Source organism: Drosophila gunungcola, chromosome 3R (genome assembly GCF_025200985.1).
Source record: "Drosophila gunungcola strain Sukarami chromosome 3R, Dgunungcola_SK_2, whole genome shotgun sequence".
Lineage (NCBI taxonomy): Eukaryota > Metazoa > Arthropoda > Insecta > Diptera > Drosophilidae > Drosophila > Drosophila gunungcola.
Window position 1 is genome coordinate 22,150,701 of NC_069139.1, and position 26,965 is coordinate 22,177,665.

Genomic DNA, 26,965 nt, shown 5'->3' on the forward strand with positions numbered 1-26,965 from the left:
AAAACCAATCATTGGGAATTTCGGAAAATTTGGATGAAAACATGAAAAATGGCCAAGAATAAGTCGACGGTGTACCTGGCTACGAGGATGAGGAGGTTACGCCCAAGCAGGAGCAGATCCTGACCAGCTGCACCAACAAAATCGGCGGAACACCCGTAAGAAAGGCGATTGCAGAGGCGGTGGACTTCAACTGAGACAGCTGATAATTGAAATTGATTTTTACCCACAGGATTGGCCGCGACACGAGGTGACCATTCCGACGTGCCCGCTGTGCGGTGCAGTGCGTCCGCTGATCGTACAGATGTACGCTCCGCTGGACCGCTCCCAGTTCCACCGCAGCCTGTACGTCTTCGGATGCGTGAGCCCCGCCTGCTCGCAGAACTCCAAGAGCTGGGCCTGTGTGCGCACCCAGCACCTGGACCACCAGTTCGAGGTCATCAGCGAGCAGTCGCCCAGGGCCTCGGCCGCCGGCAAGCAGCACTCGAAGAAGAAGGGCAAATCCAGCGCGCTGCAGGCGGTCAACTGGTGCAGTGGAGCGGACGACTGGGGCGACAGTGGCGGAGGTGCCATCGCGCTGGCCAAGACCAACTCCGTGGCCTTGGACGAGGCCATGGACATAACCGCAGATGACGAGCAGAACGAGCGGAATGGCAATTTGCGACCCAATGCACTGCAGTACGGCAAGGGTGATGCACAATTGGGGGAACCAGCCAAGCTCGAGCCGGTAAAGATTGGCGGCGATGAAATCGACGACGACGAGGACGAGAGCACTTCGCTGGAGAACGACCTGATCTCGGGCTTCCATCAAATGGACATGATCTCGCCACAGAACGCCGACGACGATCCGAATGCCAATTGTGCAGCAGCGGCCGCTCCCAGTTTGGATGCTGCCGGAGCCAGCGCCGTCTCCGCGTCCATTTGCGCCGAGATCGAGGGTCCCGAAACGGATGTCGTGCTGGTCGACACACCCAAGAAGCCGGAACGCGACCTAATCGCCCTGCTAAAGCACACCTCGCTTTCAGTGTCGCAGATAAAGGACCTTACACTGAAGTCCTACTACATCGCCGTGGATGTGGAGAGCAAGACGCAGGCGGAAGAATACGAGAACTACGGCGGGGCTCTCTCCATGGACCACATTCGTGATCTGTACCAGGAGTACAAGCTGCGGGACGAAGATGCCACCCATTCGCCCACGGGCGGTGCATCCGGATCTGGCGAAGCTGGAGAAGATAACGAATCCTACGAGAAAGCCCTGCCCGCCCACGGCGACATAGTGTTTCATAATTTTATCACTACCATCCAGCAGAACCCGGGTCAAGTGTTGAGGTAAGCCTTGAAGCTGTTGAACCTCCTGGGTTTTTCTTCTTAACTTTCCCTGCTCTGCTTCAGGTATTCACGGGATGCGCTTCCGCTGCTGGTTGCCCCGCTGACGGAACCTTTACCCAAGTGTCCCAATTGCAAGGGGGAGACCATCTGCGAGGTGCAGTTGCTGCCCACACTCATTCCCAAGCTGCGGTTTCAGCTAAACGGCTGCAATGCACCAATCGAGTTTGGCAACGTGCTGGTTTTCACATGCCTAAAGAGCTGCTGGGACACGCCCGACCTCATGCGATACGAGCATATAGTGGTGCAGTCCGAATCTTAGAGCGGCGTCCGCCCATTTCCCAAAGCCATAGAACCCATTCGCTGTAGCTGCTGGTGCAACGAATTTTAAACGCAAACTGCAGAGGAAAGCTAAGCTTCTCGATTGTCCTAGGAAGATTTTATGCTCTAGTTGTTAAGAACGTTGTAAGCTTTTAGACACTCCGATAAGGATAGTTGCTAATTATATCTCGTTATTTCCACTCCCCCTCTAATAGGGTTTCAAATCAAATAGTTTTATTTCCCCCTCAAAAAGTGTTTTAAATCATATTGATGTTATTTTTAAAGCTAATTTAACTTAAGCTAGAGGTGCATCGGCATCGAGGTGGTAGCTCTTCACGGTGGAGAACCTCAGCGGCGGATATTTGGCCTCCGTCAGGTCGAACTCGGAGCTGGTGTCCACCTTGTTGCGCTTCTGCACAAGCGTGTAATGTGACCAAACCAGCTGTGTGCAGCGTCGCTTGGTTGTGCTTGCGATGCGCAGCTCGATCAGGAACTGCGAGGAGTCCTCCTCCAAAGGCATGATGCTGCCTCGCCTCTGGCGCATGTGTCCCGCTCCCCGGGCTTGCGACTTCTGCAGCACCAAAGTGACTGTGCTTCCGAAGAGTCGGTAGCGTCCCCGGAGCATTTCGGGACGTACGCTATGCACTTGCTTCAGCTTGGATACACCCTGCGCCGGCTCATCGGCGCTCGTCATCATAAGCACCTTGCCGTCGGGCAGGAAACGAATATAACGATAGTACTCCACCAGCTGCACTGGCCGGTAGAACTGGTCCTGAAAGCTGTTCTCCCCCATTCGCAGGTACGTGGTCTTGCTAATATAGCAGCCGTTAAAGAGCACTCGCTCCCGCCGGATGAACATGTCGCGCCAGGAGTAATAGACGTTGCTGATGTCCGAGTCCTGGGCCTCCAAGGTTCCAACGTTGTGGCCCCATACTCTGAAAACGTTTTAGATGATTAAGACAATATTAAATATAACGTGGTCTAATGACTAAGCGATCTGAGTATGCCTAGGCCATATAAAGAATACTTTTTCATTCTTACTTGACGCAAGCCAGCCTCCAAAGCTCCTCATCCCGGGCGTAGACATAGAAACCTTTGGACACGGCGGCGCACTGCTCCAGGGAGCGCATGTCCAGCTGGGCGGACACCACCCAGCGCAGAATGCGCATCACAATCTCTGGCGGCAGGTCGGAAAAGTGTAGGCCAGTGGTCAGGACACTGGCATCGCGGCTGGACGCGATCATCTTGCCATTGTAGATGCTGTCCTGTCGCAAATCCTGCTGGAACTTGTCGTACAGGTTGTCCACGACCTCCTCTCCAACTTCCGAAGTATCCGGCGGGCCCAGATCCAGCTGCTTCGACAGATCGCTGGCCAAACTGTGGTACTTTTGTTTACATCGCTGCTGAGCTTCTGCTGCTCGTAGAACTTGAACTCGATGTCCGGAACGATCTGCGTGGCCTTCCGGTAGAAGGGAAGTGCGTCGTACACCTTGCCACGCTGCTCCAGCTGAACGGCAGTCCGGTAGAGACTCTCCGCCTTGGCCTGGAGGCGATCTGCCTCGCTGAGATTGGAGTTGGCCGCCGTAAGGGGATCTGGAGCTTCAGATCGGTTCCTGGACGCCGTGTTCATATGACCTTGAAGCTCCCGCTGCCAGCTCTCCCGGAACTCATCCAGTGCGCTGGTGCCCGTTTCCTGGCCAGGCGCTTCGCCATCCGAGTCCACATCCGACATGGCTATGGTAAAACTAGTCTGCCAAGGCCAAACAGATCGTAAAAATAGATTCACCCGCTTTTATCTGACACAATTTCTAACCTGAATGGTCTTAGTAATCGTCGTTGAAAGAAGGGGGAATTCGGGCCGGAATTAAACTTATAATAAAGGGCCGCGCGTACTGCTGATTTTGGCCGCGGGCTTCACCCCAGAATTTCGAAGTCGATCGCAACTGGGAGCAACATGTGGCCATTGGTAAGACCCCTAAGATTAAGTTTATTCAGATACGCAAACGGGAACACTTCTACCTGTGTAAAGTTATTGTTTTCAGTGTGAACGTTTATGATTAGAAGGGAAATCTCAAGAGCAAGGAGAGGGGCACACTAGTAATAACAACCAATCGATAAGTTATCGATACGTTTTTGCAAACAGCTGACTTCAACGCGGTTGTGTTTTGTTTTGATTGCACATTTGTTTGAGCCGCATTATCAGCCGGTAAATAGCAATCTGTTATTAAGAATCCAAGAGTGGCAGGAACCATGTCCGCGGACTACTCGCACCTGAGCTCCGCCATCCTGGAGCAGTGCTTCGGCAAGGTGGTGCAGGCGGTGTCCGACTGCCTCTTCTCGGCCACCACGCGGACCCTGGGCCAGATCACCAGTGCCACCAAGTTCTCGCGCAAAGAGGTGGCCCTCGCACTGGCGGTGCTCGTCAAGTACCGACTGGTGGACTTCGCCGCCTCCAAACTGAATCCCTTCCTGGCCGAGTACGCCCTCCGACGCGAGGATGTGCTTTGCCTCCTGCGGTATCCGCGGTAAGTTGCGATGGGAAACTCGAGTTCCGATACATGCTTCACATTCTAACTTCAATGAATATCTTTTTTTACCCAAGTCGATTTTCGCAGTTCTTTAAAACTCAACATGGTTTAAAGGACGTGATTATAAAATAACCTATGTGTATGTACATGGTTTTAGCAATATTAAATATGTTACAAAAATTATAGATTATAATAAAACAAGAATTTCATAAAGAATTAAAATCTTTACAATCTAGGAACTCCTTAACAACGTCTATAATATACTTTTCGGAAATAAAAGTTCGGTGTCTTGTTGAGAATGGTTTTGTTTTTAACCGTAGTCAATACAATGTGATGTAATTAATCATAAACTGTCACTAACAACTTAAGTAAAGTAAAAGAAAAAACCAACATTTTAAACGATCAATAATTTTTTTTAGCTACATTCATCTGGTGCAAACAAAGTACGGAAATGTGGGTGCTTCCATCGCCGAGGAGCTGATTAGTTCGGGATCGGATACTGCCAGCGGAATTTTGATCAAGTGCCTGGCAGAGGGCGAGAATAAGACGGAAAGCCCGGAATCATATCGCAATACCTTCCTGCAAATGATTACCGATCACTACATAATCAAAAGACCAGAGCTGTTAGTGGGCGACGACCAGGATGAAAGTGTGCCAAAATTCGAGAGCAACGAATGCGACTTTTTCAGGCATCCCAACATTGATCTACAGCTGCTTGCCAAAATACGAAAGGGAGATGCTTCATTGGAGGAGGCCAAGGACAACACAACGGTGTGGAACCTGAACTACGATCGATTTCACCAGGACTTTCGGGACACCATAATGGTAGACGCCATTGAACGAAAACTGGGCGAAAATGCTGCAGAGTGCTTTCGATTTATTCTGAAGATTATGTACAACACAACAGATCCGTGGCAGAGAGTATGTTGCACATTTGTAGCTGAAGAATAGCATTAACACAATATATTTTACAGAAACTTTCCAACCAAATAACTTTTGTGGAAATAAAACAGGCAATCGAAAGAAAATCAAATAACCTGGATCTTATGAAGTATTTGGACCAGTACATAAGTTTGTTGAGTAAGCCAAAACCTTTTTTAATACATGACTATTTAATTAATTTTTTCATAACTCGTTTTAGCTGACGACTCACTGGATTTTTTCGGAGAGTTGGCGACATGGGTGGCGGAGTGTACGTTGTAGATATGGAACATGCCTTTGAGTCGCTTGCCTTTGCTTGTGTCGAGTCCGTAATTACCGAACGCTTTGGCTCGAAGGCAGCCCGCATATTTCGAGTGATTCGATGCAAGAAATACATAGAACAGGAAGACTTACAGAAAGAGGCCATGATTCCCTCAAAAGAGGCGAAGTCTTTGGCCTACAATTTGTTCCAGGAACAGTTTATACATGTGAAGATTATTAAGAAACCTGGCGGAGGCAGCAATGGTCCCGCAAAAGCATTTTATCTCTTCCAAGTCAAGGAAAAAGATGTAAGTGTCACTGGTTTAAAATCAATGTACTGTATTTAATGTAACCCAATACTTTTAGACGGTGAGAATGTTGTTGGATGCCAGCTACAAGTCCCTTTATAACACCATAGAGCGATCGAACTTTGAGAAAAATGAGCACAAGGGGCTCATTGAAAAATCCCAAAGGCTGGACAGCATTGTTGAAACCATGAAGGAACGCGGCGAGACTGACGAATATATCGCAGAGGTAATTATAGTTTAGGACAAACTTAAAACTGTTTTTATCTGTCCAATTGCCTTTCAGATTGTGGAAACTTTCACTCCACCCGAGTGTGAGATCCTTAATAAGGTAAAGAATCGGATAAAGACCTTGTCGAAGGCCGAACTGACTCTGGATGATACAATCTTCCTTTTGCAAATGTATCAGCATCATTGCACATCGCTGCCAACGGGTATTCGAAAATTTAAATAAAAGGTACTTTTAGGGCAATGGATTGTCTTGTTTATTGAAAGGTGATTCAGTTTAATTGTACAAAAATTGTTTGGTGAACACTTTACAGAGATTTTTGGTTCGTTTTTAATTGGTACTTGCAAATAATATTTAATGATTTTTTTTTGGTTTAAAAGTTGCTCAAAACTAAATCTTTAAACCTATGGTTTCAAAAGCTACCACAGCATTATTGCCAAGTATATTAGATTCAAGTTAATTAAAACACAAAAACGTTTGAAATGACAGCACGCTTAATCACAGGCTATATAAATACGGTATGCTTTAAATGGTTAGTTACTTTCGGGTGTAATTACACTTCGTTTCCGGTGTACAATTCGCTGCTCGCGGTGTGCTTTTTGCAATTTAATGAAGTGCTGCTCCAGGGCATCGAAATCGATGCCACTTTTGTACTCCAGCGAGTTTCGCTCGTCTCTGAAAATTAAGAATTGTCATCGAAGAGTCGTTAGCCAAAGATATGACTTACATGGGATCATGGCCCCAGTAGTTGGGCACGCATTGCAGACGATTTCGAAGGGTATCGAAGGCTTCTGTCTGCGGCAGCAACATCAGGATGCCAAACAGGGCGTGGGCCAAGTACTGAGCATCTGCGCAATTGTTTGCCTTGGAAACGAGCGTGAGACGCAAAGGAGCGAATATGGGGGACTCTATCAACTGAACCAGTTTGTCTAATTCGGTAAGCAGCTCCAAAGTGATTTCAACATCAGCACTGTAGGAGGGATATACATTTGATAAACTAAAGTATATACATTTTTTGTGCAATTGTCTTACAACAAGGTAACCAAACGGGATACATGCTGGTAGCTCTGTGCCAGCAGGCACAAGGAAAGCGTGGATACTGGACAATGGGCCCAACTCTTGTAGAGGCACTGAAAGAGATCTGCGGACTTCTCGTTGGAAATGTTTCGCAGGCTGGTACGCAACTCAAAAAGCTCCGTTGAGGTGAGCAGGATGATGTTAAGCAGGCGTACAACCGTGGAAGCAAACTTCAAGTTGGGCACCTCCTCCGTGATTATTTCGGCAAAAGTGCGGTAAATATATTCGGCATTTAGCAGTACGCAGAGTTTTCTGTAAGAAAACGAATCGTTTTAAGATTTTTGTTAGGCAAAGGCTCTCTTAACTTACCTTATAATAAGGCTGGCTCTGTTTTCCAACATCAGTTTCTCCTCACTGAAGAGGTTTAACAGGCTAAGTAAAAACTTACGATAATGCGATTTGTTGAAGTCGTTTAATTCTGCCAAGAAAGAAAGCTATGTAAATACGTGTTCAAAATTCATAATCATGTACTTTTTACCCCTGCTGTCCTGAGAGTTAACGATTTCCGCCAGAACCGACAGACTTTGAAGTACAACCTCATCCGAGTTGTCGGCCAACGTGGACAACAGATTGTTATTTAAGTTACTGGCGTGCACGGACATTTCAGTTGGAAAGTTGGTGAACAGATGATGGATCCACTTGAGCACAGCGATCTTTGTGTGCATGGAGTTGTGCGTGAGATACTGTGAAAGGACGTCCATAATTGAACGCAAATCAATCTTGGACTCCGTCTGCGTCTTCAGCTCCTTGGTAGACACCAGCAACATCATCGAGTTGTTAACGGACACGGCGCACTCTTTTATGCCTAAATATTGAATGTATAAGTTATCTGATCCAAATCGTATGGCATTTTCTTACTCCTTTTGGACTCTACATTGTACTCGAGGCACGGCAAAATCGCCGTAAATATCCCACTGGCATAGGGCAGCACATTGGGCCCAAATATCTGCACAAACTCGCGGATCCAGGTGATCGCAATGGACTTGATGAGCTCATTGGGTGATTGCGCGTGGGTGATAAGCGTATTGATGGTGTCCTCCATCCGCACCGAGGAGGAGTCGTTCCTTATCGACTTGAGGAACTGACTGATAGTCGTCTCACACATGCGCTGGATCTCGGGCGTGTTGTCCTCGAGCATGACGAACAGCCCGTCCAGAATCTCGGTCAAATAGTTGACCATGTTGATGTCCGGCACGGCGTTAAGAATCGATATCCATGAGATCACATATTGACGGGCGAAAGCATCCTTGACATAGATGTGCTCCCTCAGCAATGGAATGAAGCCTTGTAGATTGAAGGTCTGCGATGATTCCGTGACAATGTCCTATAAAAGATAAGGTTTGTTATGAGCATTCATAAAACAATAATTATTAAGGGGAAATTGTAAAAAAAAATTTTACTTTGAACATTTCATTTAGAAGAATAGTTCAATTGTGACATGCATAAATAAGTTTTAATCAAACTTAATATTATAATAATACAATACAACAATATGCTATAAAAGTTGAGCATTCAAGAAATAATAGTTACTTAACGATTATAATAAAGGGGAACTTGTTATAAAGACTTTTTTTTTAAACATTTCATTTAGGTGAGTCGTCTCTATGTATGAACTCAAGTATGAACTTAAATAAGTTTAAATCAAACTTAAGATACAATTTAGCAACCTTGTCCTATACAAATAGGGACATTAAAAAAATAATGATAAAATCATGTTATAAGTAAGGGGAAATTGTGAAAGAGATATTTTTTGGACATTTCATTTGTGGTTAATGCATACTTAAATAAGTTTTGATAAAACTTAAGATAAAATTTAACAACCTTGAGAAGGCGATCCAGTAGCTCGCTGCCGTCCTTCACCATCTGATCCGAATCGGTGACCAGTCGGGAAAGTGCTGCGAAAAGCTCCGGGAAGAAGGGAATGATGGCGGAGCGCGCCACCTTGACCACGTTGTACAAGGACTCGCAGGCGAAGTAGCGCACCCGCAGATCCGGATCCGAGAGGCAGGTCATGATGGGTGTCACCAGGCCCTGCACATACTTGTCCGAGTCCTGGAAGGTCAACGGTTGTCTAGTTATGTGGCTACGAGGAGTCCGATGACTAATGGCCATACCTTGCCCAACCCTAATCCCGTGGCTGCGAGACCGATAAGCGCCCCTTTCCGCCGATTTACATCTCGTGATGTGGCATAGTCGGTGGCCAGCACTTCGATCAGCTTGCGAATCTGCGTCGTGTTGTTTTGTTGTTGAATTCCGTGACCATTCTGGCGGAGAGTCGGAATTCCCGATTGGGATGACGAATGAATCTTGGGGCTGACACGATACTCATGTGGGAACACTCACTTCTCGATTTCCTGCGAGGCCAGTTTCCGTTTCTCGTACACTTTGTCGCCCAAAGCCTTGGCGCAGGACTCACTCAACGGGGCATACGACGGTTCCATTCTGCAATCCGTATTCTAATCAAAATAACAATATTTGTAGGCGGGTTTTGTGTTTGCTCTGCATCGCTCTGCAAACAGCTGATTGATGGGGCTGCCAACTCGGGCGCCAAAGTGGCCCAGTGTACTGCTAAGTGCACACGTTTCCGTTACGTTTAAAACTAAAATTGTCCAAAAATTGCTTAATTAAATCACAATAAAAAATATTGGACAAAGGCTTAGGAATTATTTTAAATATCTAACCATTTTAATGTATGCATGTATGTTAACTATTTTTAAATTTGGTTAACTGCACTTGAATTTGACATATAATATTTCTTTTAAAACATAATAAATAAATAAATACTGAAATTATATTATTGTAGTATATCATATTTATCTTTTTTTTTGCCCATTTGTTTTGTGTTTTCACAACTGTTCAGTCGCTCCGGACTTATTTTATTTATATTGAATAACCCTTAAAAGAACAATATATTTCGTCTGAACCATCACCTCTGACTCCTTAGATATCTGTGGAATATGAGCTGAACGCTCAGCTACTACTTGGTTTTTCAATTTCAAATTACACTTTTGATAAGTTTTTTGCCCAAAATAGAAACACAAAGAAGTTTATCTTTAAAAGTAAAATAAATTATTTATTTTTCATATTTCTAATTAAGCGTTTAACAATTTGTTTGCTAATTAAGACTGGTAGATTACTAATACTAAGGATTTGTTTAAGAGTAACCACATTAAATATACGTATCAGTCCTAAAAACTTAAAGTAAAATAGGAATGTTTCCACTGATGAACAAATATAATCTCTTTGGCTTTAGTCGACCTCTTCGACCGTGGGTCCCGAGTAGCCGCCAAATCCTCCGGCCTGCTGGCCGCAGTTGGCTCCTGGGCCACCAGCTGCTCCTGCTCCCGCTGCCTGCTGATGCATCTTGGTCATGATGGGCGAGCAGTGGCGGGTGAGCTCCTCGAGCTTGTGGTCGAACTCCTCCTTGTCGGCAGTGGTGTTGCTGTCCAGCCACCGAATAACTTCGCTGCACTTCTCCAGGACGGAGTTCTTGTCGGCCTCATCCAACTTTCCAGATTCCGCCTGCTCCACCGCCTGTTTCACGTTAAAGACGTAGCTCTCCAGGGCATTCCGCGAGGTTATGCGCTGGCGCTGCTTCTCGTCCTCATCCGCGTACTTCTCTGCCTCGCTCACCATGCGGTCAATCTCGGCCTGCGAGAGGCGTCCCTTGTCGTTCTTGATGGTGATGTTCTTGGCCTTGCCCGTGCTCATCTCCTTGGCGGCGACGTTCAGGATTCCATTGGCGTCCATGTCGAAGGTGACCTCTATCTGGGGCACACCCCTTGGAGCTGGTGGTATTCCTGACAGATCGAAGGTGCCCAGTGCATTGTTGTCTTTGGTCATTGCCCGTTCGCCCTCATACACCTGGATGGACACTCCGGGCTGGTTGTCGGAGTAGGTCGAGAACGTCTTGGTCTGCTTGCACGGGATGCGGCAGTTGCGCTCGATCAGCTTGGTCATCACCCCGCCTGCGGTCTCGATTCCGAGCGACAGGGGAGCGACGTCCACCAGCAGCACGTCCTGGATCTTGCCGCTCTGGTCTCCGCTGAGGATCGCGGCCTGGACCGCCGCTCCGTAAGCCACCGCCTCGTCTGGGTTGATGGAGAGGTTGAGGCTCTTGCCGTGGAAGAACTCCTGCAGCAGGCTCTGCACCTTGGGAATGCGCGTGGATCCGCCGACGAGTACGATGTCGTGGATCTGGCCCTTGTCCATCCTGGCGTCGGTCAGGGCCTTCTCCACGGGCTGCAGGGTGTTGCGGAAGAGGTCTGCGCACAGCTCCTCGAACCTGGCGCGGCTCACCTTGGTGTAGAAGTCGTGGCCCTCAAACAAAGCGTCGATCTCGATGGTGGCCTCCGTGCTGGAGGAGAGCGTGCGCTTGGCTCGCTCGGCCGCCGTCCGTAGGCGTCTCAGAGCACGCGGGTTGGAGCGTAGGTCCTTCTTGAATTTGCGCTTGAACTCCTCAGCCAGGTGGGTGACCAGCCGGTTGTCGAAGTCCTCGCCGCCCAGATGGGTATCTCCGGCTGTGGAGCGTACCTCGAACAACGAACCCTCGTCGATGGTCAGGATAGAGACATCAAAGGTACCTCCACCCAGGTCAAAGATGAGTACGTTTCGCTCCCCCTTGAGGTTCTTGTCCAGTCCGTAGGCCAGTGCCGCCGCCGTGGGCTCGTTGATGATGCGGAGCACGTTCAGGCCGGCGATGTGGCCGGCGTCCTTGGTGGCCTGGCGCTGGGAGTCGTTGAAGTAGGCGGGCACTGTGATCACAGCGTCAGTGATGCTCTCGCCCAGATACGCCTCCGCCGTCTCCTTCATCTTGGTCAGCACCATCGAGCTGATTTCCTCGGGGGCGAACCGCTTGGCCGCGCCCTTGAACTCCACCCCGATCTTGGGCTTTCCTCCGTCGCTGACCACCTTGAAGGGCCAGTGCTTCATGTCCTCCGCGATCTTGGGGTCGTCGTACTTGCGCCCGATGAGGCGCTTGGCGTCGAACACCGTGTTCCTGGGATTCATGGCCACCTGGTTCTTGGCGGGGTCGCCGATGAGGCGCTCCGAGTCTGTGAAGGCCACGTAGGACGGGGTGGTGCGGTTGCCCTGGTCGTTGGCGATGATCTCCACCTTGCCATGTTGGTAGACACCCACGCAGGAGTAGGTGGTGCCCAGATCGATTCCAATAGCTGGCATTGTGTGTGTTTGCTTCTTACTTGGTAATCAGTAGTAGGTAAAACGTAACTAGGTTGTCTTCTGCTTGTTCTTGTTTTCAGTAATATCTTCTTCAGTAGTTACTTGTACTTAATTCACTTTAAATTTGCAGTTTAGTTTAGCTTTATCAGCCGCGTTTGTTTTGTTTTGCTTAGCTTTTGCTTAGCGATGTTTTCACTTTGCTTGTTTGAATTGAATTGACGCTAAGAGAGGCGAGCGGCCCTATTTATACGCCACAGCTCTCTTCCCGAACATTCGGCAGCACTCTCTCGAAACGTCGAGAACTGAGCGAGATGGCTTGCTGCTACAGCAGTTAGAGTGAAAGAGACAGGGAGTGCGGCGGCAATTTAAGAGAGGGTGAGCGGCAACTGTTGTTGCACTCGAAAATTTCTCGACTTTTCTCCGCTTCAAATAAATGGCTTACGACAAACCAATGTTTTCTTTTTGGGTTCTAGAAAAATCGCTTTTCTGGTTTGTTTATTTACATTTTTAAATGGGAATATATATAACTTTGTTTTAAAATAGCAATGCTATATTTAGCGGTCGAAGCACGTGCGTGAGACAATATGATTTGACGTTATTTATTTTTGCAGACTTATTATAAAGATTATTAAATAGTTTTGTTTTCAATTTACCTGATTTATTAGATACCTAATAGCACTTTAGGTGACTCAGAACGACAGAGAACACTTACAGATTTATCCGTAGAAAATTAAGTTGATAGAGAACTATCTAAGCATATGTACATATGTATCAGTATACTTAGTTTTGGTTTAGTGATTAGGAAAAAATGGTAGGATTTTATGGTTTGATTATGATATCATCGAGAGTGGATACTCCAGTTTATTGAGACCTATAACGATAAATAGCTGTAATGGCCTTCCTTTAGATTTGCACATTATTTTCCATCATATTTTCATTGCTTTGCGGGTTTTATTAGACAATTTCACCTCTATTCTCAGTGTAATAAAAATTTAAGGAATGTATAATCATTAAATATTGCGTGAAAAGGCAATTCTTTGCTATCGTTTAGAATACAGGAAACCATTGAGGGTACAACTGTGTAATTAATAGAATTTTGTTGTATGCCACAATGTTTTCGGGATCTGTTCCATTTACAAGAAATACGCGTTTAAGCAGAGTTACCAATAACCAGAGATTAAGTATAAACTGCATATAAACAAATTTAACAACAGTTTTCTTTCTTTTCACAACCTAAAAGATACCCCCTGTATTTCAAAGCATACTTCTCATCTTAAAGATACATATCTTATATCTAAACAATACATTTCATGTAACCGCTATAACACAAATACCACCCGTTAGAAATAAAAACTACTGTGTTCTTTTTTAAAAGTCTCCCTTAACTATTTAATAATCTTTATAATAAGTCTGCAAAAATAAATAACGTCAAATCATATTGTCTCATGCACGTGCTTCGACCGCTAAAAATAACGTTGCTATTTTTAAACAAAGTTACTTACCCATTTAAAAATGTAAATAAACAAACCAGAAAAGCGATTTTTCTAGAACCCAAAAAGAAAACATTGGTTTGTCGTAGGTCATTTATTTGAAGCGGAGAAAAGTCGAGAAATTTCGGGTGCAATAACAATTGCCGCTCACCCTCTCTTAAATTGCCGCCGCACTCCCTGTCTCCTTCATTCTAATTGCTGTAGCAGCAAGCCATCTCGCTCAGTTCTCGACGTTTCGAGCGAGTGCTGCCGAATGTTCGGGAAGAGAGCTGTGGCGTATAAATAGGGCCGCTCGCCTCTCTTAGCGTCAATTCAATTCAAACAAGCAAAGTGAAAACATCGCTAAGCAAAAGCTAAGCAAAACAAAACAAACGCGGCTGATAAAGCTAAACTAAACTGCAAATTTAAAGTGAATTAAGTACAAGTAACTACTGAAGAAGATATTACTGAAAACAAGAACAAGCAGAAGACAACCTAGTTACGTTTTACCTACTACTGATTACCAAGTAAGAAGCAAACACACACAATGCCAGCTATTGGAATCGATCTGGGCACCACCTACTCCTGCGTGGGTGTCTACCAACATGGCAAGGTGGAGATCATCGCCAACGACCAGGGCAACCGCACCACCCCGTCCTACGTGGCCTTCACAGACTCGGAGCGCCTCATCGGCGACCCCGCCAAGAACCAGGTGGCCATGAATCCCAGGAACACGGTGTTCGACGCCAAGCGCCTCATCGGGCGCAAGTACGACGACCCCAAGATCGCGGAGGACATGAAGCACTGGCCCTTCAAGGTGGTCAGCGACGGAGGAAAGCCCAAGATCGGGGTGGAGTTCAAGGGCGCGGCCAAGCGGTTCGCCCCCGAGGAAATCAGCTCGATGGTGCTGACCAAGATGAAGGAGACGGCGGAGGCGTATCTGGGCGAGAGCATCACTGACGCTGTGATCACAGTGCCCGCCTACTTCAACGACTCCCAGCGCCAGGCCACCAAGGACGCCGGCCACATCGCCGGCCTGAACGTGCTCCGCATCATCAACGAGCCCACGGCGGCGGCACTGGCCTACGGACTGGACAAGAACCTCAAGGGGGAGCGAAACGTACTCATCTTTGACCTGGGTGGAGGTACCTTTGATGTCTCTATCCTGACCATCGACGAGGGTTCGTTGTTCGAGGTACGCTCCACAGCCGGAGATACCCATCTGGGCGGCGAGGACTTCGACAACCGGCTGGTCACCCACCTGGCTGAGGAGTTCAAGCGCAAATTCAAGAAGGACCTACGCTCCAACCCGCGTGCTCTGAGACGCCTACGGACGGCGGCCGAGCGAGCCAAGCGCACGCTCTCCTCCAGCACGGAGGCCACCATCGAGATCGACGCTTTGTTTGAGGGCCACGACTTCTACACCAAGGTGAGCCGCGCCAGGTTCGAGGAGCTGTGCGCAGACCTCTTCCGCAACACCCTGCAGCCCGTGGAGAAGGCCCTGACCGACGCCAGGATGGACAAGGGCCAGATCCACGACATCGTACTCGTCGGCGGATCCACGCGCATTCCCAAGGTGCAGAGCCTGCTGCAGGAGTTCTTCCACGGCAAGAGCCTCAACCTCTCCATCAACCCAGACGAGGCGGTGGCTTACGGAGCGGCGGTCCAGGCCGCGATCCTCAGCGGAGACCAGAGCGGCAAGATCCAGGACGTGCTGCTGGTGGACGTCGCTCCCCTGTCGCTCGGAATCGAGACCGCAGGCGGGGTGATGACCAAGCTGATCGAGCGCAACTGCCGCATCCCGTGCAAGCAGACCAAGACGTTCTCGACCTACTCCGACAACCAGCCCGGAGTGTCCATCCAGGTGTATGAGGGCGAACGGGCAATGACCAAAGACAACAATGCACTGGGCACCTTCGATCTGTCAGGAATACCACCAGCTCCAAGGGGTGTGCCCCAGATAGAGGTCACCTTCGACATGGACGCCAATGGAATCCTGAACGTCGCCGCCAAGGAGATGAGCACGGGCAAGGCCAAGAACATCACCATCAAGAACGACAAGGGACGCCTCTCGCAGGCCGAGATTGACCGCATGGTGAGCGAGGCAGAGAAGTACGCGGATGAGGACGAGAAGCAGCGCCAGCGCATAACCTCGCGGAATGCCCTGGAGAGCTACGTCTTTAACGTGAAACAGGCGGTGGAGCAGGCGGAATCTGGAAAGTTGGATGAGGCCGACAAGAACTCCGTCCTGGAGAAGTGCAGCGAAGTTATTCGGTGGCTGGACAGCAACACCACTGCCGACAAGGAGGAGTTCGACCACAAGCTCGAGGAGCTCACCCGCCACTGCTCGCCCATCATGACCAAGATGCATCAGCAGGCAGCGGGAGCAGGAGCAGCTGGTGGCCCAAGAGCCAACTGCGGCCAGCAGGCCGGAGGATTTGGCGGCTACTCGGGACCCACGGTCGAAGAGGTCGACTAAAGCCAAAGAGATTATATTTGTTCATCAGTGGATTTGTTCCTACTAAATTATTGTTAAGGATGTATATAAGCATCTTGATTGCCATACTCGAATTAAATCTTAGTTTTTACTAAAGTATTACAGGCTTAAGTTAGTAACAAGTTGGTATAAGCTTAAGTAGCTAAAAGAAAAATAAATTATTTATTTAAAATTGAAAACTTATAAATCTTTTATTTTGTCTGTTAAACGTTTTTAAAACGGAAGTTAGAAAGTTTTCAGAACTTTTACAAATTTATGCAACTACTAAGTTGTGAAAATCCATATCCCACCCTATAAAGTAAATACATAAATCTTGATCATGTCCGACACTCCATTTCTACGCAAACTAGTATGTTTATAGATGTAGTAAATGTCATCCGAAATACATTTGCATAATGAAATCAGGGATACAGGGTGGATTTAACAAACAAAACCCACGATTGAAAAGCTCAAGTTGTTTCTCTTTTGAATATTTACGTGTTTGAATACCAGATTCAAAAATATACGGTTACTAAGGATATTCTAAAACAATATGTTGGTTTGAAGATCTTTATGAGTGTTTACAGACTAGATGATCGTTAAAAACATCAGTAGAGGCAAACAGAATTAAAAATCTTGCTGAAAACGTAAAAAACTAAACCAGTTTAATTATTAGTTAACAATATATATATTCCTTTTCCCCACAAACACGAAGTAAGTAAATTCAAAAATACGTTATCTGCTTTTAAAACACGTTAGTTTCACACTTTAATTTGCAATAGTTTAGTTCAGCAAGTACATTGAAATACATAGCGATACATGGCCTTACACACTTAGACACATACTTCGTACAGATACTTAGACGGGATGCATTACTTACTCAACGCGAAGCAATTCGACTAGAAATACAATCAATTTCCTTTACTATCACAAAAGTCGTCGCAACTTAGGAGAGAGGGGAATCCAACTAACTAAATTGAAATAAGTGAATCGATTTTGCAGCGAATAGAGAAATTTCCTACAGCTTGCCAGTTTTGGTTGCTCGAAGTTCATTCTTGTTTACTCATTGGTAGATTGTCTTTCTGCTTGAAAATTCATAACGTCACCTACACAATTCCCTTTCTTTTCTCTACTTTCCTTTTTTTCTTTACATAATTTCGATTGCGTAATTTATAATTTTCAATTTCTTTGAACTCGATTATGTAGATTTGGTTTGCTAATTGTCTAGGTTACATATGATACTTAATTGCTATAGGTAAGATTATGGCATTGCACTTTTTCCATGACTCAGAGTTTTATGGTAAAGTTCTCTGAATTTTTAACAAGATTTCTCTATGTAAGTTTAACATAATGCTATTTTTATTAACATTTCAATTTGAGTTACAATTTACAATGTACAATAAATGAAATTGGTATACAGACAGACAGCTTTTAAATTATGTGATACTCTATTAATCTATGGAAAAAGTGTTTCATCTTCGACATGCCGAAGTGCTTCTTACGATTCATTTGACAACGTTTCATTTGAAATTGGAATTTTTCTGTGCATAGTCGCGCGTTTTCTAATATGTATATTTTTTTTTACGTATATCTCCTGTTTAGCTGGACAAACAACACTTATATATGGATAGTATAGTTCCGGGGCAGCATTGTCCCTGCAACCGCTGCTTGGCGGGCTCAGAACACGACTTTAATTTAAATTCCCTATCGTTGCTTAAATGAAAATGTACACGTATACATAAACACACAATGAGTATTGCTTAGCTCCAAGGATTTTGCTAACAACATGGATCCTTGCACGAACGCTTCTCGTTTTGCCGTCGCTCTTGTTTTTCTTTGCTTAGTTTTTCCTTCTTTGGTAGGTATAACGATTCACTCAAGTATTAAATATCACTTAACGGGGCATTGTTCCATATCGAAGGGGGTGCATATATGCCATCCGGTCTAGACGTAGTAGGCATTGTACGGATTTCGTTTCTCCAGACAGGGCAGCACACACTCCAGCGTATTGCGGAATGCCTCACGGAAATCGCGATTAAAGTAGGCGTATATAAGCGGATTCAGCGTGGAGTTGAAGTAGCCGATCCAGAATAACACGACGACCAGTACATCGGGACATGGGCATGCCGGTCCGCAGAGCGATGTGATGACATACCTGAATAAGCAGAAAAGTGAGAATCACATGACGTTGAGCAGCCAGAAGACGTCGGCCAACCGATTACGGATTACGGATTACGGATTACGGCCTACCATCACTCACCACAGAAAGAAGGGCAGCCAGCAGAGCAGAAAGACGCCCATGATGATGCCCAAAGTGCGGGCGGCCTTGTGTTCGGCCTTCCATCCTTTGGCCGGGCGCACCGAGCCGCCTGTGGGGCAGATAAAGAGTTTAGGACCGAAATGAAAGAGGGCAATTGGCTGATTAAGTTCAATTCGATTCAATTCGATTCAATTCGATTCGGTTCGTTTTGAATCGTCTCGAATCGATTCGAATCGATTCGATTCGATTCGATTCGCTTCGATGCGACCAAGTCTTTGGGACTTCGACCAGAGTCAAGTTAAGAGTCTTGCTAAGCCATTGCAAATGACAGTTTTTTGGTTCAATTAAAACAGTGCGCGGGTGCAGTCAAAAAATTGATTCTTATTTTTACGATATTTTAAATTTATATTTGTCAAGTCTTGAAATTTACAAATAGGGGTCTCCGGTAGATTTTTATAGTAAAAAGTCAATAGAAAGACATTTTGTTTTAAATATGTATCTATACTTTCCGTATTTGTTTAAGGATTTATAAAAATGGATTCTCAGCTTGGTTAAATTTTAAAATATTTTATGAAGTTTCATAACAAACAGGGTTCGATTTTCATAGCAAATTGTCAACAGGATGAAATTTCTTTTAATATATATATAATATATTCGTTTTAAGGATTTATAAAAATGTAATCTCTGCTTAGTTAAATTTTAAAATATTTTATGAAGTTTCATGACAAATAAAAATAATTTTTTAACAAATTTTCCAAGCAAAATGAGTTTAGAAACTTAATTTTAATCGTTTTTAAATGGAAATTCTTTAAAAAGGCATAGTAACCTCAGAATATGTACTCAAGGAAAATAAATTGTTTGTCTAAGTGCGCCCTTCTAAAATGAACTGTAAAATAATGAAAAACTATCTATTTATACACATTTTTTTTTTGAGTGTAGAGTGCAAAAAGGAGGTTTATGTTCGTTTTATTTTGAGACAAAAAGGATGCCGGCATGTTGCGTATACGCCATGTGTGGCGGGTCGTGTCCTGGCATGTTTAACTTTGACATCAGTAATATTTTGCTGTTGTATGTTGTAGAGTATCGATGGTATTCTACCACTACGCCCCGCCACGCCCCGCCCACTTTCGCCCATTTTGCAAGTAACTGTCATTAAACTCCTGGAAAGGCCAACATGTGTGGTATCTTGGTGCTCTTGCGCGTGTGAGTGGGTGTGCGGAAAATGTAATAAAAACGAGGCAAACAATTGAAAATATTTACACAGGACACTTGTTATCACAAAGACATACAATCACCCGTATCTATCCAATCCTCCCGCCCAAACATAAACATAAACATAAACATCACTAGAAAGTGGGTGTGCGAAGGTGGCAGGAGGATACAAAAACAAATCAGACAGACAACAGTGAGCAACAGGAAGCTACGGACAATCCCCCAGTTTGTCCCTTGATGGACGCCAGATGGAGATGGAGGCGGAGGCGGAGGTGGCCAGGACCAGGTGAAACCATAATGCAAAACGAAAGGCAGTGTGGAGGCGCAATAAAGCAAGGCAAACGGAACGCACGTGCAAACGGAAGCAATTATGTACAGCATGAGGGCAGCGGGGGGAGGGAAACATGGTGGGTGGTTCTGTGGGTGGCTGGTTCGATGGGTGGTGCGTATGACCATCCGGATTTGGGTGCCTAAGCTGGTTAGAGCAGGGTATTCAGATAAGAAGGTGCCAAAAACTGGCATTTCTGTGGGGATTTTGCCAGTCAGGTTGGATCTTGTGGTGGGCTTGTATCCTCTCAGTTTCACTTCTGATTTGGTATAACGATATTAACTCAAGTGTTGTTAGCCACCACTTGAAAGAGTATGTTTTTAATTTTGGATTATATATAAGTTTTTTTTTGTTAATTTATTGACTGCTTAACTTTTTGTGTATTAAAAAAAATTAATTTAAAATTTTTTAAGAAGCTTTGGAATTTCATATAAAATGTTTTCTTAATCTATGTTTATAAAAAAGCTTTTAAAAGAGTTTGGAATTTTATTAATTGAAATTGCTTGAAGAAGTTTAGCTAAACTTATTTTAATTTGAACTAAACTCTAAAATTTCTATCAAGAGCTAACGTTGGTAATAAAATGTTTTGAGATCTCTTTTAAAACAATTGGATTTTAAGTTGCAATTCAATTTTGCTGATATATCATAAATCTAAATTAATGTTTACATTTAAACAGAAAATCGGGCTTTACCAAGGTGCTCCACAAATATCTCATTCAACCGAGTTTGGATGCAATACTAGGTTTATCTGTTCAAATTCCAAAAGGATTTGGTTAAAATGTATTTTAGAAAACCTCGGAAAATGCTTTAATTTACTTGTGTTCTAAATTTCGATTTTATGTAGGCATAATGTTTTAAAGTCAAAACTACATTTAATGGAAGAATGAACTTAGAGATTGCAGTGGTGGTGAATTGATAGAATTGTTTAGTGTGGCTTATATCCTATACTATAAATAATCGAAAAAAGATCTTAGTTAAAGTGATCCTGAGGGGGATCAAAAATATGCAATTGCGACTGTTTTGTAAAATATGAACTTATTAATGGTGATCCTGGGATGGAGTTTCCAAGTGTGAAATGGATTTATTCAGTAAATTATGAACGTGTTCATATGAAATCTGGACTGTGGGAAATCGAGTGATGGACATTGATAGTTAGCAAAAGCGTGAGCAAATGAGACGGGTGCTGAAGCTGAGACAAGCAAAAGACAGAGAGAGAGAGATAGAGAGAGGGAGAGAGAGAGAGAGAGAGAGAGAGAGAGAGGGGGAGGAGAGAAGGAGAGAGGAGGGGATACGACAAGACTCACCGGTTGCACCACAGTGACTGCATCCGGTCTTGAAGCGGCGCTTCCGGTTCTTGCTCTGCTGCCAACATGCTGTGACCGCCGCCGTTCGCTTGTGCCAGAAGCGGGTGGAATTGGATGTGGACGTGGACCTCGGCCCCTGGCCAAGATCGGGAGTTGGCTCGTGACTACTACGTTTACTACTAGCACTTGCACTTGCACTTGCACTTGCATTGGTGGTTTCAGTGGTGTCGTTAGTGGTGCCGGCGTTGTCATTGGCATTGGCATTGGCATTGGTGGTTGTGGTGCTACTGATGTCGGCGCCGCAGAGCGGACACTTGGGCAGCGGACTGGGCACAGCGGCAAAGGTGATGCCCCGGGGCCGCTGCTCAGTGACCTCCGCCTCCTCCTCATCCACAAAGATGCAGATGCCGCCGCGTCGGATCAGCGAGGATTTATTGGAAAATTCGTGCTCTGCTTGCAGTTGTTTCGGTTAGTTTGTATTCATATTTTTTTGTTTTTTTTTGGCCACCGCATTTTTGGGTTTTTTTTTTTTGGAGTTGGTTGTTTGGAGTAGAAGTTTGTTTTTGGTTGGACATAATTTGGTGATTTGATTTTACATATATACACATACAACACACAACGAAATGGCGGTGGAAAAGAGATATAGATAGAGAGAGAAAGAGAGACAGATAGAGAGGAGTAGTAGACAATATACAATAGGTGTTTCACAGGACAAGACACCAGTTTCAGGCACATCCTTCGGCTGCCTCTTCAGATCACATGCACGTCGTGCCATGCACCGGCAAACGCAAGGGATCGGGATCAAAAAGGAGGGGATTCAGAACACTTTTCTAGGGTTCCTATCTCTAGAAGTAGGTGGTCCCTTTCTGTCTTCGTTTGCAGGTGCAACTAACTAAAAGCTAGCACTATTCTATTTTAAGCTTTTCATCTAAGATACAGATACTTTTTAAGGCATTTTAAGTTCTCCAAATAAGGCTCTATGGTAAGGGATTGTCTAGGTTTTAGAAATTCGCACTGTTTTTTTTGGGTGGTTTACAATTTCTTAAACAAATCTGAACAATTTAATTAAAATTGTATTTATGTTAATTTTTAAAGAACTCAGATTAATGTTTTACAATTTATTTAAAACTTACCATGCTATTTGGTTTAAAATTATCTATAGAAACATGGAGATATCCTAAAGTTAAAATTTAAAGATTTCTGAAAACATTTCTAAGTGCTTTTTACAATTACGTTTTGTGTATTTTTTTTTAAATATTATAAACAACCTCCTAAAGACAGTATTTAGATCTCTGAAATATTTTTAACATTCATTCAAAACTCACCATGTAATTTGGTTTACATTTTATTAATGCAAAAACGAGTTTACCATTATTTAAAATTTAAACATTTTAGAAAAAATTTTTAAGTACTTTTGACAATTATGTTTTTGTGTTAACTCAGGAGATTATGTTTGTTCAATTACTTGTTGACACAAAAACGTAAATAAATTCAAAGTTATTGTTTCTCGACATAAGAGCACATAACAAAAACAAAACCGGATATGATTTTTGATAAAGTGTTTAAGTTACTTTAACTTCTGGTGGCAAATTGACAAAAACAGAGCGAATTTCTAAAAGGCAGAAAGAGCTACTTAATCCAGGCACGAACTGCAGCAGTCTACACCACACACAATAACCGGACTACTCACTTGCCGAACTGGTGGAAACGCGGCCCATGGGAATGTAGCTGCGACTGTCGCTGTTGTCCTGCGAGAAGTTGATGACATTCACGTCGTAGGTCACCACGGACGCCTGTCGCTTGCGCACCGTCTGGATGCCGTCGTAGCCGGCCAGGATGCTGCAGCGTCCTTGTCGCCCAGCACCAGTACCAGCACCAACTCCCGGTCCCAGTCCACCGGAAATGCTCACGTCCGCATCGCCGGCGCTATCTTTGCGCTTGAAGAGCGGCGACGTGACATCCCGGTGCTCATCGCCGCATCCTTCGACGGGCGACAGCGTGGAGTCGAGTATGATCTCGGGCTTGGGCGATATGTTCGGCTGCGGGGGCAGCTGGGGACCTGACTGGGGCATGGGCATGGACATGGGCATGGACAGGCTGGTCACCACATCCAGGGATACGGTGGAGGCGTCACTGGGCGTGTAGCCAGGTGCGGCGGCATGCGGCGGCGGCGACAGGAAGTACACATTGATGGACGCCGACTGCGCGTTCGCGGTAGAGGAGCAGCAGTCCAGGGTCGCTGGAGAAATGGAGACCGGCGGTGGCGGAAGCGCAGGCGCAGGCGCAGCCGGTGTGTTCGGTGGGGACATCAAGTAGTTGGCGCACACCTGGTCGCTCAGCGTGCTCAGGCGCTGTGGAGCTCCGGCCGGACGGCCCAGCGGAAAGCTGAGCGAGCGGAAGATCTCGGCCAGCTCCGAGCTGCTGGCGATGAGCAACCCGCTGGGCTCCGGCAACTCCGGCGGCGACAACGAGGGCGGCGGCGTGGCCGGTTGCTGGGGCGACTCCCCAAAGCAGTCGGCCAGCTGGGCCAGCTCGTCGTCGCTCCGGCGCAGGCGCTCCGGCGTCTGCACCTCGCTGAAGTCAATCAGCTGCACGCCGTCGCTGAAGTGCTGGATCACACCGGCGCCGCTCTGCTCGCTGAGCACATTGATGTCGAGCAGGATGTCCGGCTTGTTGGGTGTGGAGTCCGTGTCGCTGTGCTGCCGCTGGCGTCGCTCAAGTTTGCGTTCCTTGCCGCCGCCGCATCCGTTGTAGCTGTGCGACAGCTTCCGGTTGCGGGCGCGCCGAAAGAAGCTGGATCCCTCCGAGTTGGCCTGGTGGCGCTTCTCCAGCGCAAAGCATTCGGTGCTCGAGCGCTTGGTCTTGGCCAGCAGGGAGAGTATGTTGAAGCCCCTCTCCTTGCCGTGTGGCAGTGGCTGCTCTGCCGGCGCTCTGCTCTCGCTGATGGTGCGCAGGAACTCCGAGTCGCTGGCGGCAATGGCCTTCCGCCCGCAGGCCGCCGCTCCGGCCTTCAGGCGGATGAAGTCCGTCTCGCTGAGGGCGGCATACTTGCCACCGCCCGGTCCGCCGATGATGGTGCCGCCCGTCTGCCGCTTGAAGTACAGGTAGTTGTCCTCGATCAGGCGCTTCAACTCCTTGTTGTCCTCGGCCAGCGGCAGGTGGGTGTCATACAGGTCGTTGCCCTCGCTCTCGTCGCTGTTCAGTCCGAAGACCCGATAAGCAGTGGACTCCGGCTCCGGCTCGCTGTTCCCACTGCCGCTGGTCAGGCTGAGCTGCTGCTGCGGCCCCGTGGGATGGGGCTGATCCCGCTCCGGCTCCGGTTCCGGTTCCTTCGAGGGCAGCAGCTTGCCCTCCGTCCATATCTGCGGATTGAACACTGGCGCCGGTGGCTGCAGCTGGTTGTGCGACGACGGCTGCTGCTGCTGCAGGGCGATCATCGAGGGGGCGCTGTCCGTGTGCGTGACCTTCTCGTACCGCTCCTGCTCCAGGTCCCGCAGATCGATGCTGCTCCGACTGAGGCGGCGCGGCGGTGGCGACGGCACGCGCAGTTCATCGCACTCGTCCCTGTCGTCGTCCTCGTCGGTGGCCGGCTGCAGCATGTCCTGTGGGCAGGGAACACAAACTCAAACACAGCGCACATAACAATGCAGGGATTGACTCATGTTGGCGCATCAATTACGCAGGACCACAAAGCAAAGAAAACTCTCGAGTAGAGTGCTGCTCCCCCCTAGCGCCTAATGCAATCGCTCCACATTCGTCTAATGCGGGTGGAAAAAATGCTTTGATGCTGGATGTCAGTGCTGCCAAAGTGGGTTGCATGTTGCTGTTTTGTTAGTTCGCTATTCTGCTTGCCCTTAAATTGAGTTCTAATGTTTTTTCCATTTTGTTAGAAAGGTAAACAGCAAACAATTCTGCGAGCCATTTGTACGGTTCCATAATACAATAATTGAATGCTTGTTAGTGAAAGCACTTCAGATAAGGTTTTCGAGGTATAGCTCAAAAATTAGTTAATTTTCATTTGCTGAAAAACTATTTTAAGTACTAAGTAGTACTATTAATTCTCAAATTTGGAAAAAGACATACGTTTGTTTTCAATTTTTACTCAGGAGCCTCTAATTGCAATGGAAAACATTTTTACACTTTCCAACGAAATTTAAATCATCATTCCTATATGATTTCGAAAAAATTAATATATATTATTTTATTTTATCACAATTTATATTGGATTGATTTATTAGAATTGAATGTCAAACTGTTAATTGAATTGTTTTTTATTTAAATGACAACATTTATGAGCAACAAAGAACTCAAAAAAAAAATATTTTATTGTGTAATGCAATACAGGCTAACTTTTGAATACAATTTTGACAACAATTATTTTTTATAATACATCTTAAATTGAAATGTAGCAAATTTACATGTTTTTTAGTTTAGTGGCAAATCATTTAAGGCGAGCTTATTCAATTTTCCAAGAACTTAAGTGTTCAAAGGCAAGGGGAGACCTACCAAAATGTAAACGAAACATTTACACAAAATAAAACAAATGAAATCTGTTTCTCTGAAATATATGCCTAAAATATTAAACATATATGTTTCCTGTATAACATTTCTCTAATATTTTATAAAATGTAGTATGGAAACTAATTAGCTTTCCTATTCTGGCAGCACTGATTACCAGAGGTAAACAGTTCCTGGGTAGTTCCCAACTCACCTCCAAGTTGCTCAGAGCACTGTGCGTCTCCTCACGCGCGGATGCCGCATTCAGATCGCAGTCGCTGGGATGCAGATAGCTCAGGTTGGTGGGCTGCTGGGTGTGGCCCATGTGGACGCTGTTCAGCAGGATGTTGGAGCTTGTGCGGCTGAGGGCCTTGCGCTGGCGTATCGCCTCCCTGCAAAAGCCACAGAGGACAAAAACCGGACGAGTTAGGACAATTTAGCAAGCCATCAACTTCGACCGGCCTACTCACTTAAAGATGCGCCAGTACATCACCAACATCACGATGCCGGGTATCCAGAAGCTCACGGAGCTGGAGATGAGGGCGTAGGCCTTGTTGACCACAAACGAGCACTGGTCCGGATGCAGGGACACCTCACGCAGGTGCTCATCGGTCGTGTACCAGCCCAGGAAGATGGGCGTGAAGGATATGAGGGCGGGCAGGATCCACACATTGGCGAGCATGAAGCACACCGTTTTGTGTGTCATATTCAAAGGATACTCCAGCGGACGCACTATGGCATAGTACCTGTTGGAAACAGAGGGGGGCATCTTTATTAATGGAAATCAATGGCGGACAGGGCCACTCCACAAAAGGTGCCAGGTGGCTTTCAGCCATGCTTTTAGCACAATAATTGATTATCGCTCTTTGGTTGACTGGATAATTGTGTTTCGGTGCTCAGGTTGCCATGCTATCGATTTATTAAACAATTCAAAAGACGTTGCTTTCAGTACATTGTTTAATGCTCATTAAAAGACTTACTTTAATTTATATACTATAACAATTGATTATTTAAATTGTTCATTGTGTGATTTCAATTAAAAAGAGTGGGTAACGAAATAAAAACGTATTTGTTTTAGAGATTTTTACAATAATTCAAAGTAAATATTTTTTTTGCCAAAAAAGACATTAGAAATTTATTTAAAGCCTGTAATGATTATAAGTAATTATTTATATTTATTATTAAATAAGACACAAGAACTTGATTTTAAGCTTGGACATCTTAAAAAATTAAATGTGTAATGACTGTAAGTATTTATTTATATTTAAAAAAT

General features: G+C 45.6%; 7 protein-coding genes across 10 annotated transcripts in view; 3 read left to right on the plus strand and 4 right to left on the minus strand.

The window, feature by feature from the left end:
* Positions 1–33: 33 nt before the first annotated feature.
* On the plus strand, positions 34–1,873 carry LOC128252321 (programmed cell death protein 2-like). Its single transcript, XM_052979959.1, is given in 4 exon segments — positions 34–73; positions 76–155; positions 230–1,326; positions 1,390–1,873. Coding segments are annotated over 4 exon segments (1,458 nt in total). The 5' UTR covers positions 34–48; the 3' UTR covers positions 1,646–1,873.
* LOC128252322 (F-box only protein 9) lies at positions 1,857–3,680 on the minus strand. Its single transcript, XM_052979960.1, is given in 4 exon segments — positions 1,857–2,579; positions 2,686–3,037; positions 3,040–3,394; positions 3,458–3,680. Coding segments are annotated over 3 exon segments (1,329 nt in total). The 5' UTR covers positions 3,377–3,394; positions 3,458–3,680; the 3' UTR covers positions 1,857–1,939.
* Positions 3,681–3,746: 66 nt separating this feature from the next.
* LOC128252320 (DNA-directed RNA polymerase III subunit RPC3) lies at positions 3,747–6,147 on the plus strand. The gene is given in 7 exon segments (XM_052979958.1): positions 3,747–4,169; positions 4,592–5,093; positions 5,147–5,252; positions 5,314–5,322; positions 5,325–5,662; positions 5,721–5,888; positions 5,946–6,147. Coding segments are annotated over 7 exon segments (1,566 nt in total). The 5' UTR covers positions 3,747–3,894; the 3' UTR covers positions 6,114–6,147.
* Positions 6,148–6,164: 17 nt separating this feature from the next.
* Positions 6,165–9,520, minus strand: LOC128252316 (protein VAC14 homolog). The gene is given in 10 exon segments (XM_052979954.1): positions 6,165–6,563; positions 6,616–6,858; positions 6,921–7,217; positions 7,275–7,383; positions 7,444–7,770; positions 7,824–8,289; positions 8,787–9,017; positions 9,080–9,207; positions 9,210–9,229; positions 9,309–9,520. Coding segments are annotated over 10 exon segments (2,061 nt in total). The 5' UTR covers positions 9,407–9,520; the 3' UTR covers positions 6,165–6,421.
* Positions 9,521–10,011: 491 nt separating this feature from the next.
* LOC128252317 (major heat shock 70 kDa protein Ba-like) lies at positions 10,012–12,375 on the minus strand. The gene has a single exon (XM_052979955.1). The coding sequence runs from the start codon at positions 12,144–12,146 to the stop codon at positions 10,215–10,217; it is 1,932 nt and encodes a 643-aa protein (XP_052835915.1). The 5' UTR covers positions 12,147–12,375; the 3' UTR covers positions 10,012–10,214.
* A 1,555-nt stretch (positions 12,376–13,930) lies between these two features.
* LOC128252318 (major heat shock 70 kDa protein Ba-like) lies at positions 13,931–16,291 on the plus strand. The gene has a single exon (XM_052979956.1). The coding sequence runs from the start codon at positions 14,163–14,165 to the stop codon at positions 16,092–16,094; it is 1,932 nt and encodes a 643-aa protein (XP_052835916.1). The 5' UTR covers positions 13,931–14,162; the 3' UTR covers positions 16,095–16,291.
* Positions 16,292–17,223: 932 nt separating this feature from the next.
* LOC128252315 (octopamine receptor beta-3R) overlaps positions 17,224–26,965 on the minus strand; it is a 43,371-nt gene continuing 33,629 nt past the window's right edge. For 3 of the 4 annotated variants that reach the window (XM_052979950.1, XM_052979949.1, XM_052979951.1), the window contains 6 exons: positions 26,163–26,438; positions 25,907–26,084; positions 22,886–24,797; positions 21,196–21,645; positions 18,352–18,460; positions 17,224–18,246 (listed from right to left, as the gene is read on the minus strand). In XM_052979950.1, coding sequence (XP_052835910.1) covers positions 18,036–18,246; positions 18,352–18,460; positions 21,196–21,645; positions 22,886–24,797; positions 25,907–26,084; positions 26,163–26,438 — 3,136 coding nt within the window. In that variant the 3' untranslated portion in view covers positions 17,224–18,035. The remainder of the gene's footprint in view (positions 18,247–18,351; positions 18,461–21,195; positions 21,646–22,885; positions 24,798–25,906; positions 26,085–26,162; positions 26,439–26,965) is intronic. The other variant, XM_052979952.1, reaches the window with a different exon arrangement.

Excerpts from the sequence above, each read along its gene's own strand:
- LOC128252317 (XM_052979955.1), bottom strand. The coding sequence starts at position 12,146 with ATGCCAGCTATTGGAATCGATCTGGGCACCACCTACTCCTGCGTGGGT.
- LOC128252318 (XM_052979956.1), top strand. The coding sequence starts at position 14,163 with ATGCCAGCTATTGGAATCGATCTGGGCACCACCTACTCCTGCGTGGGT.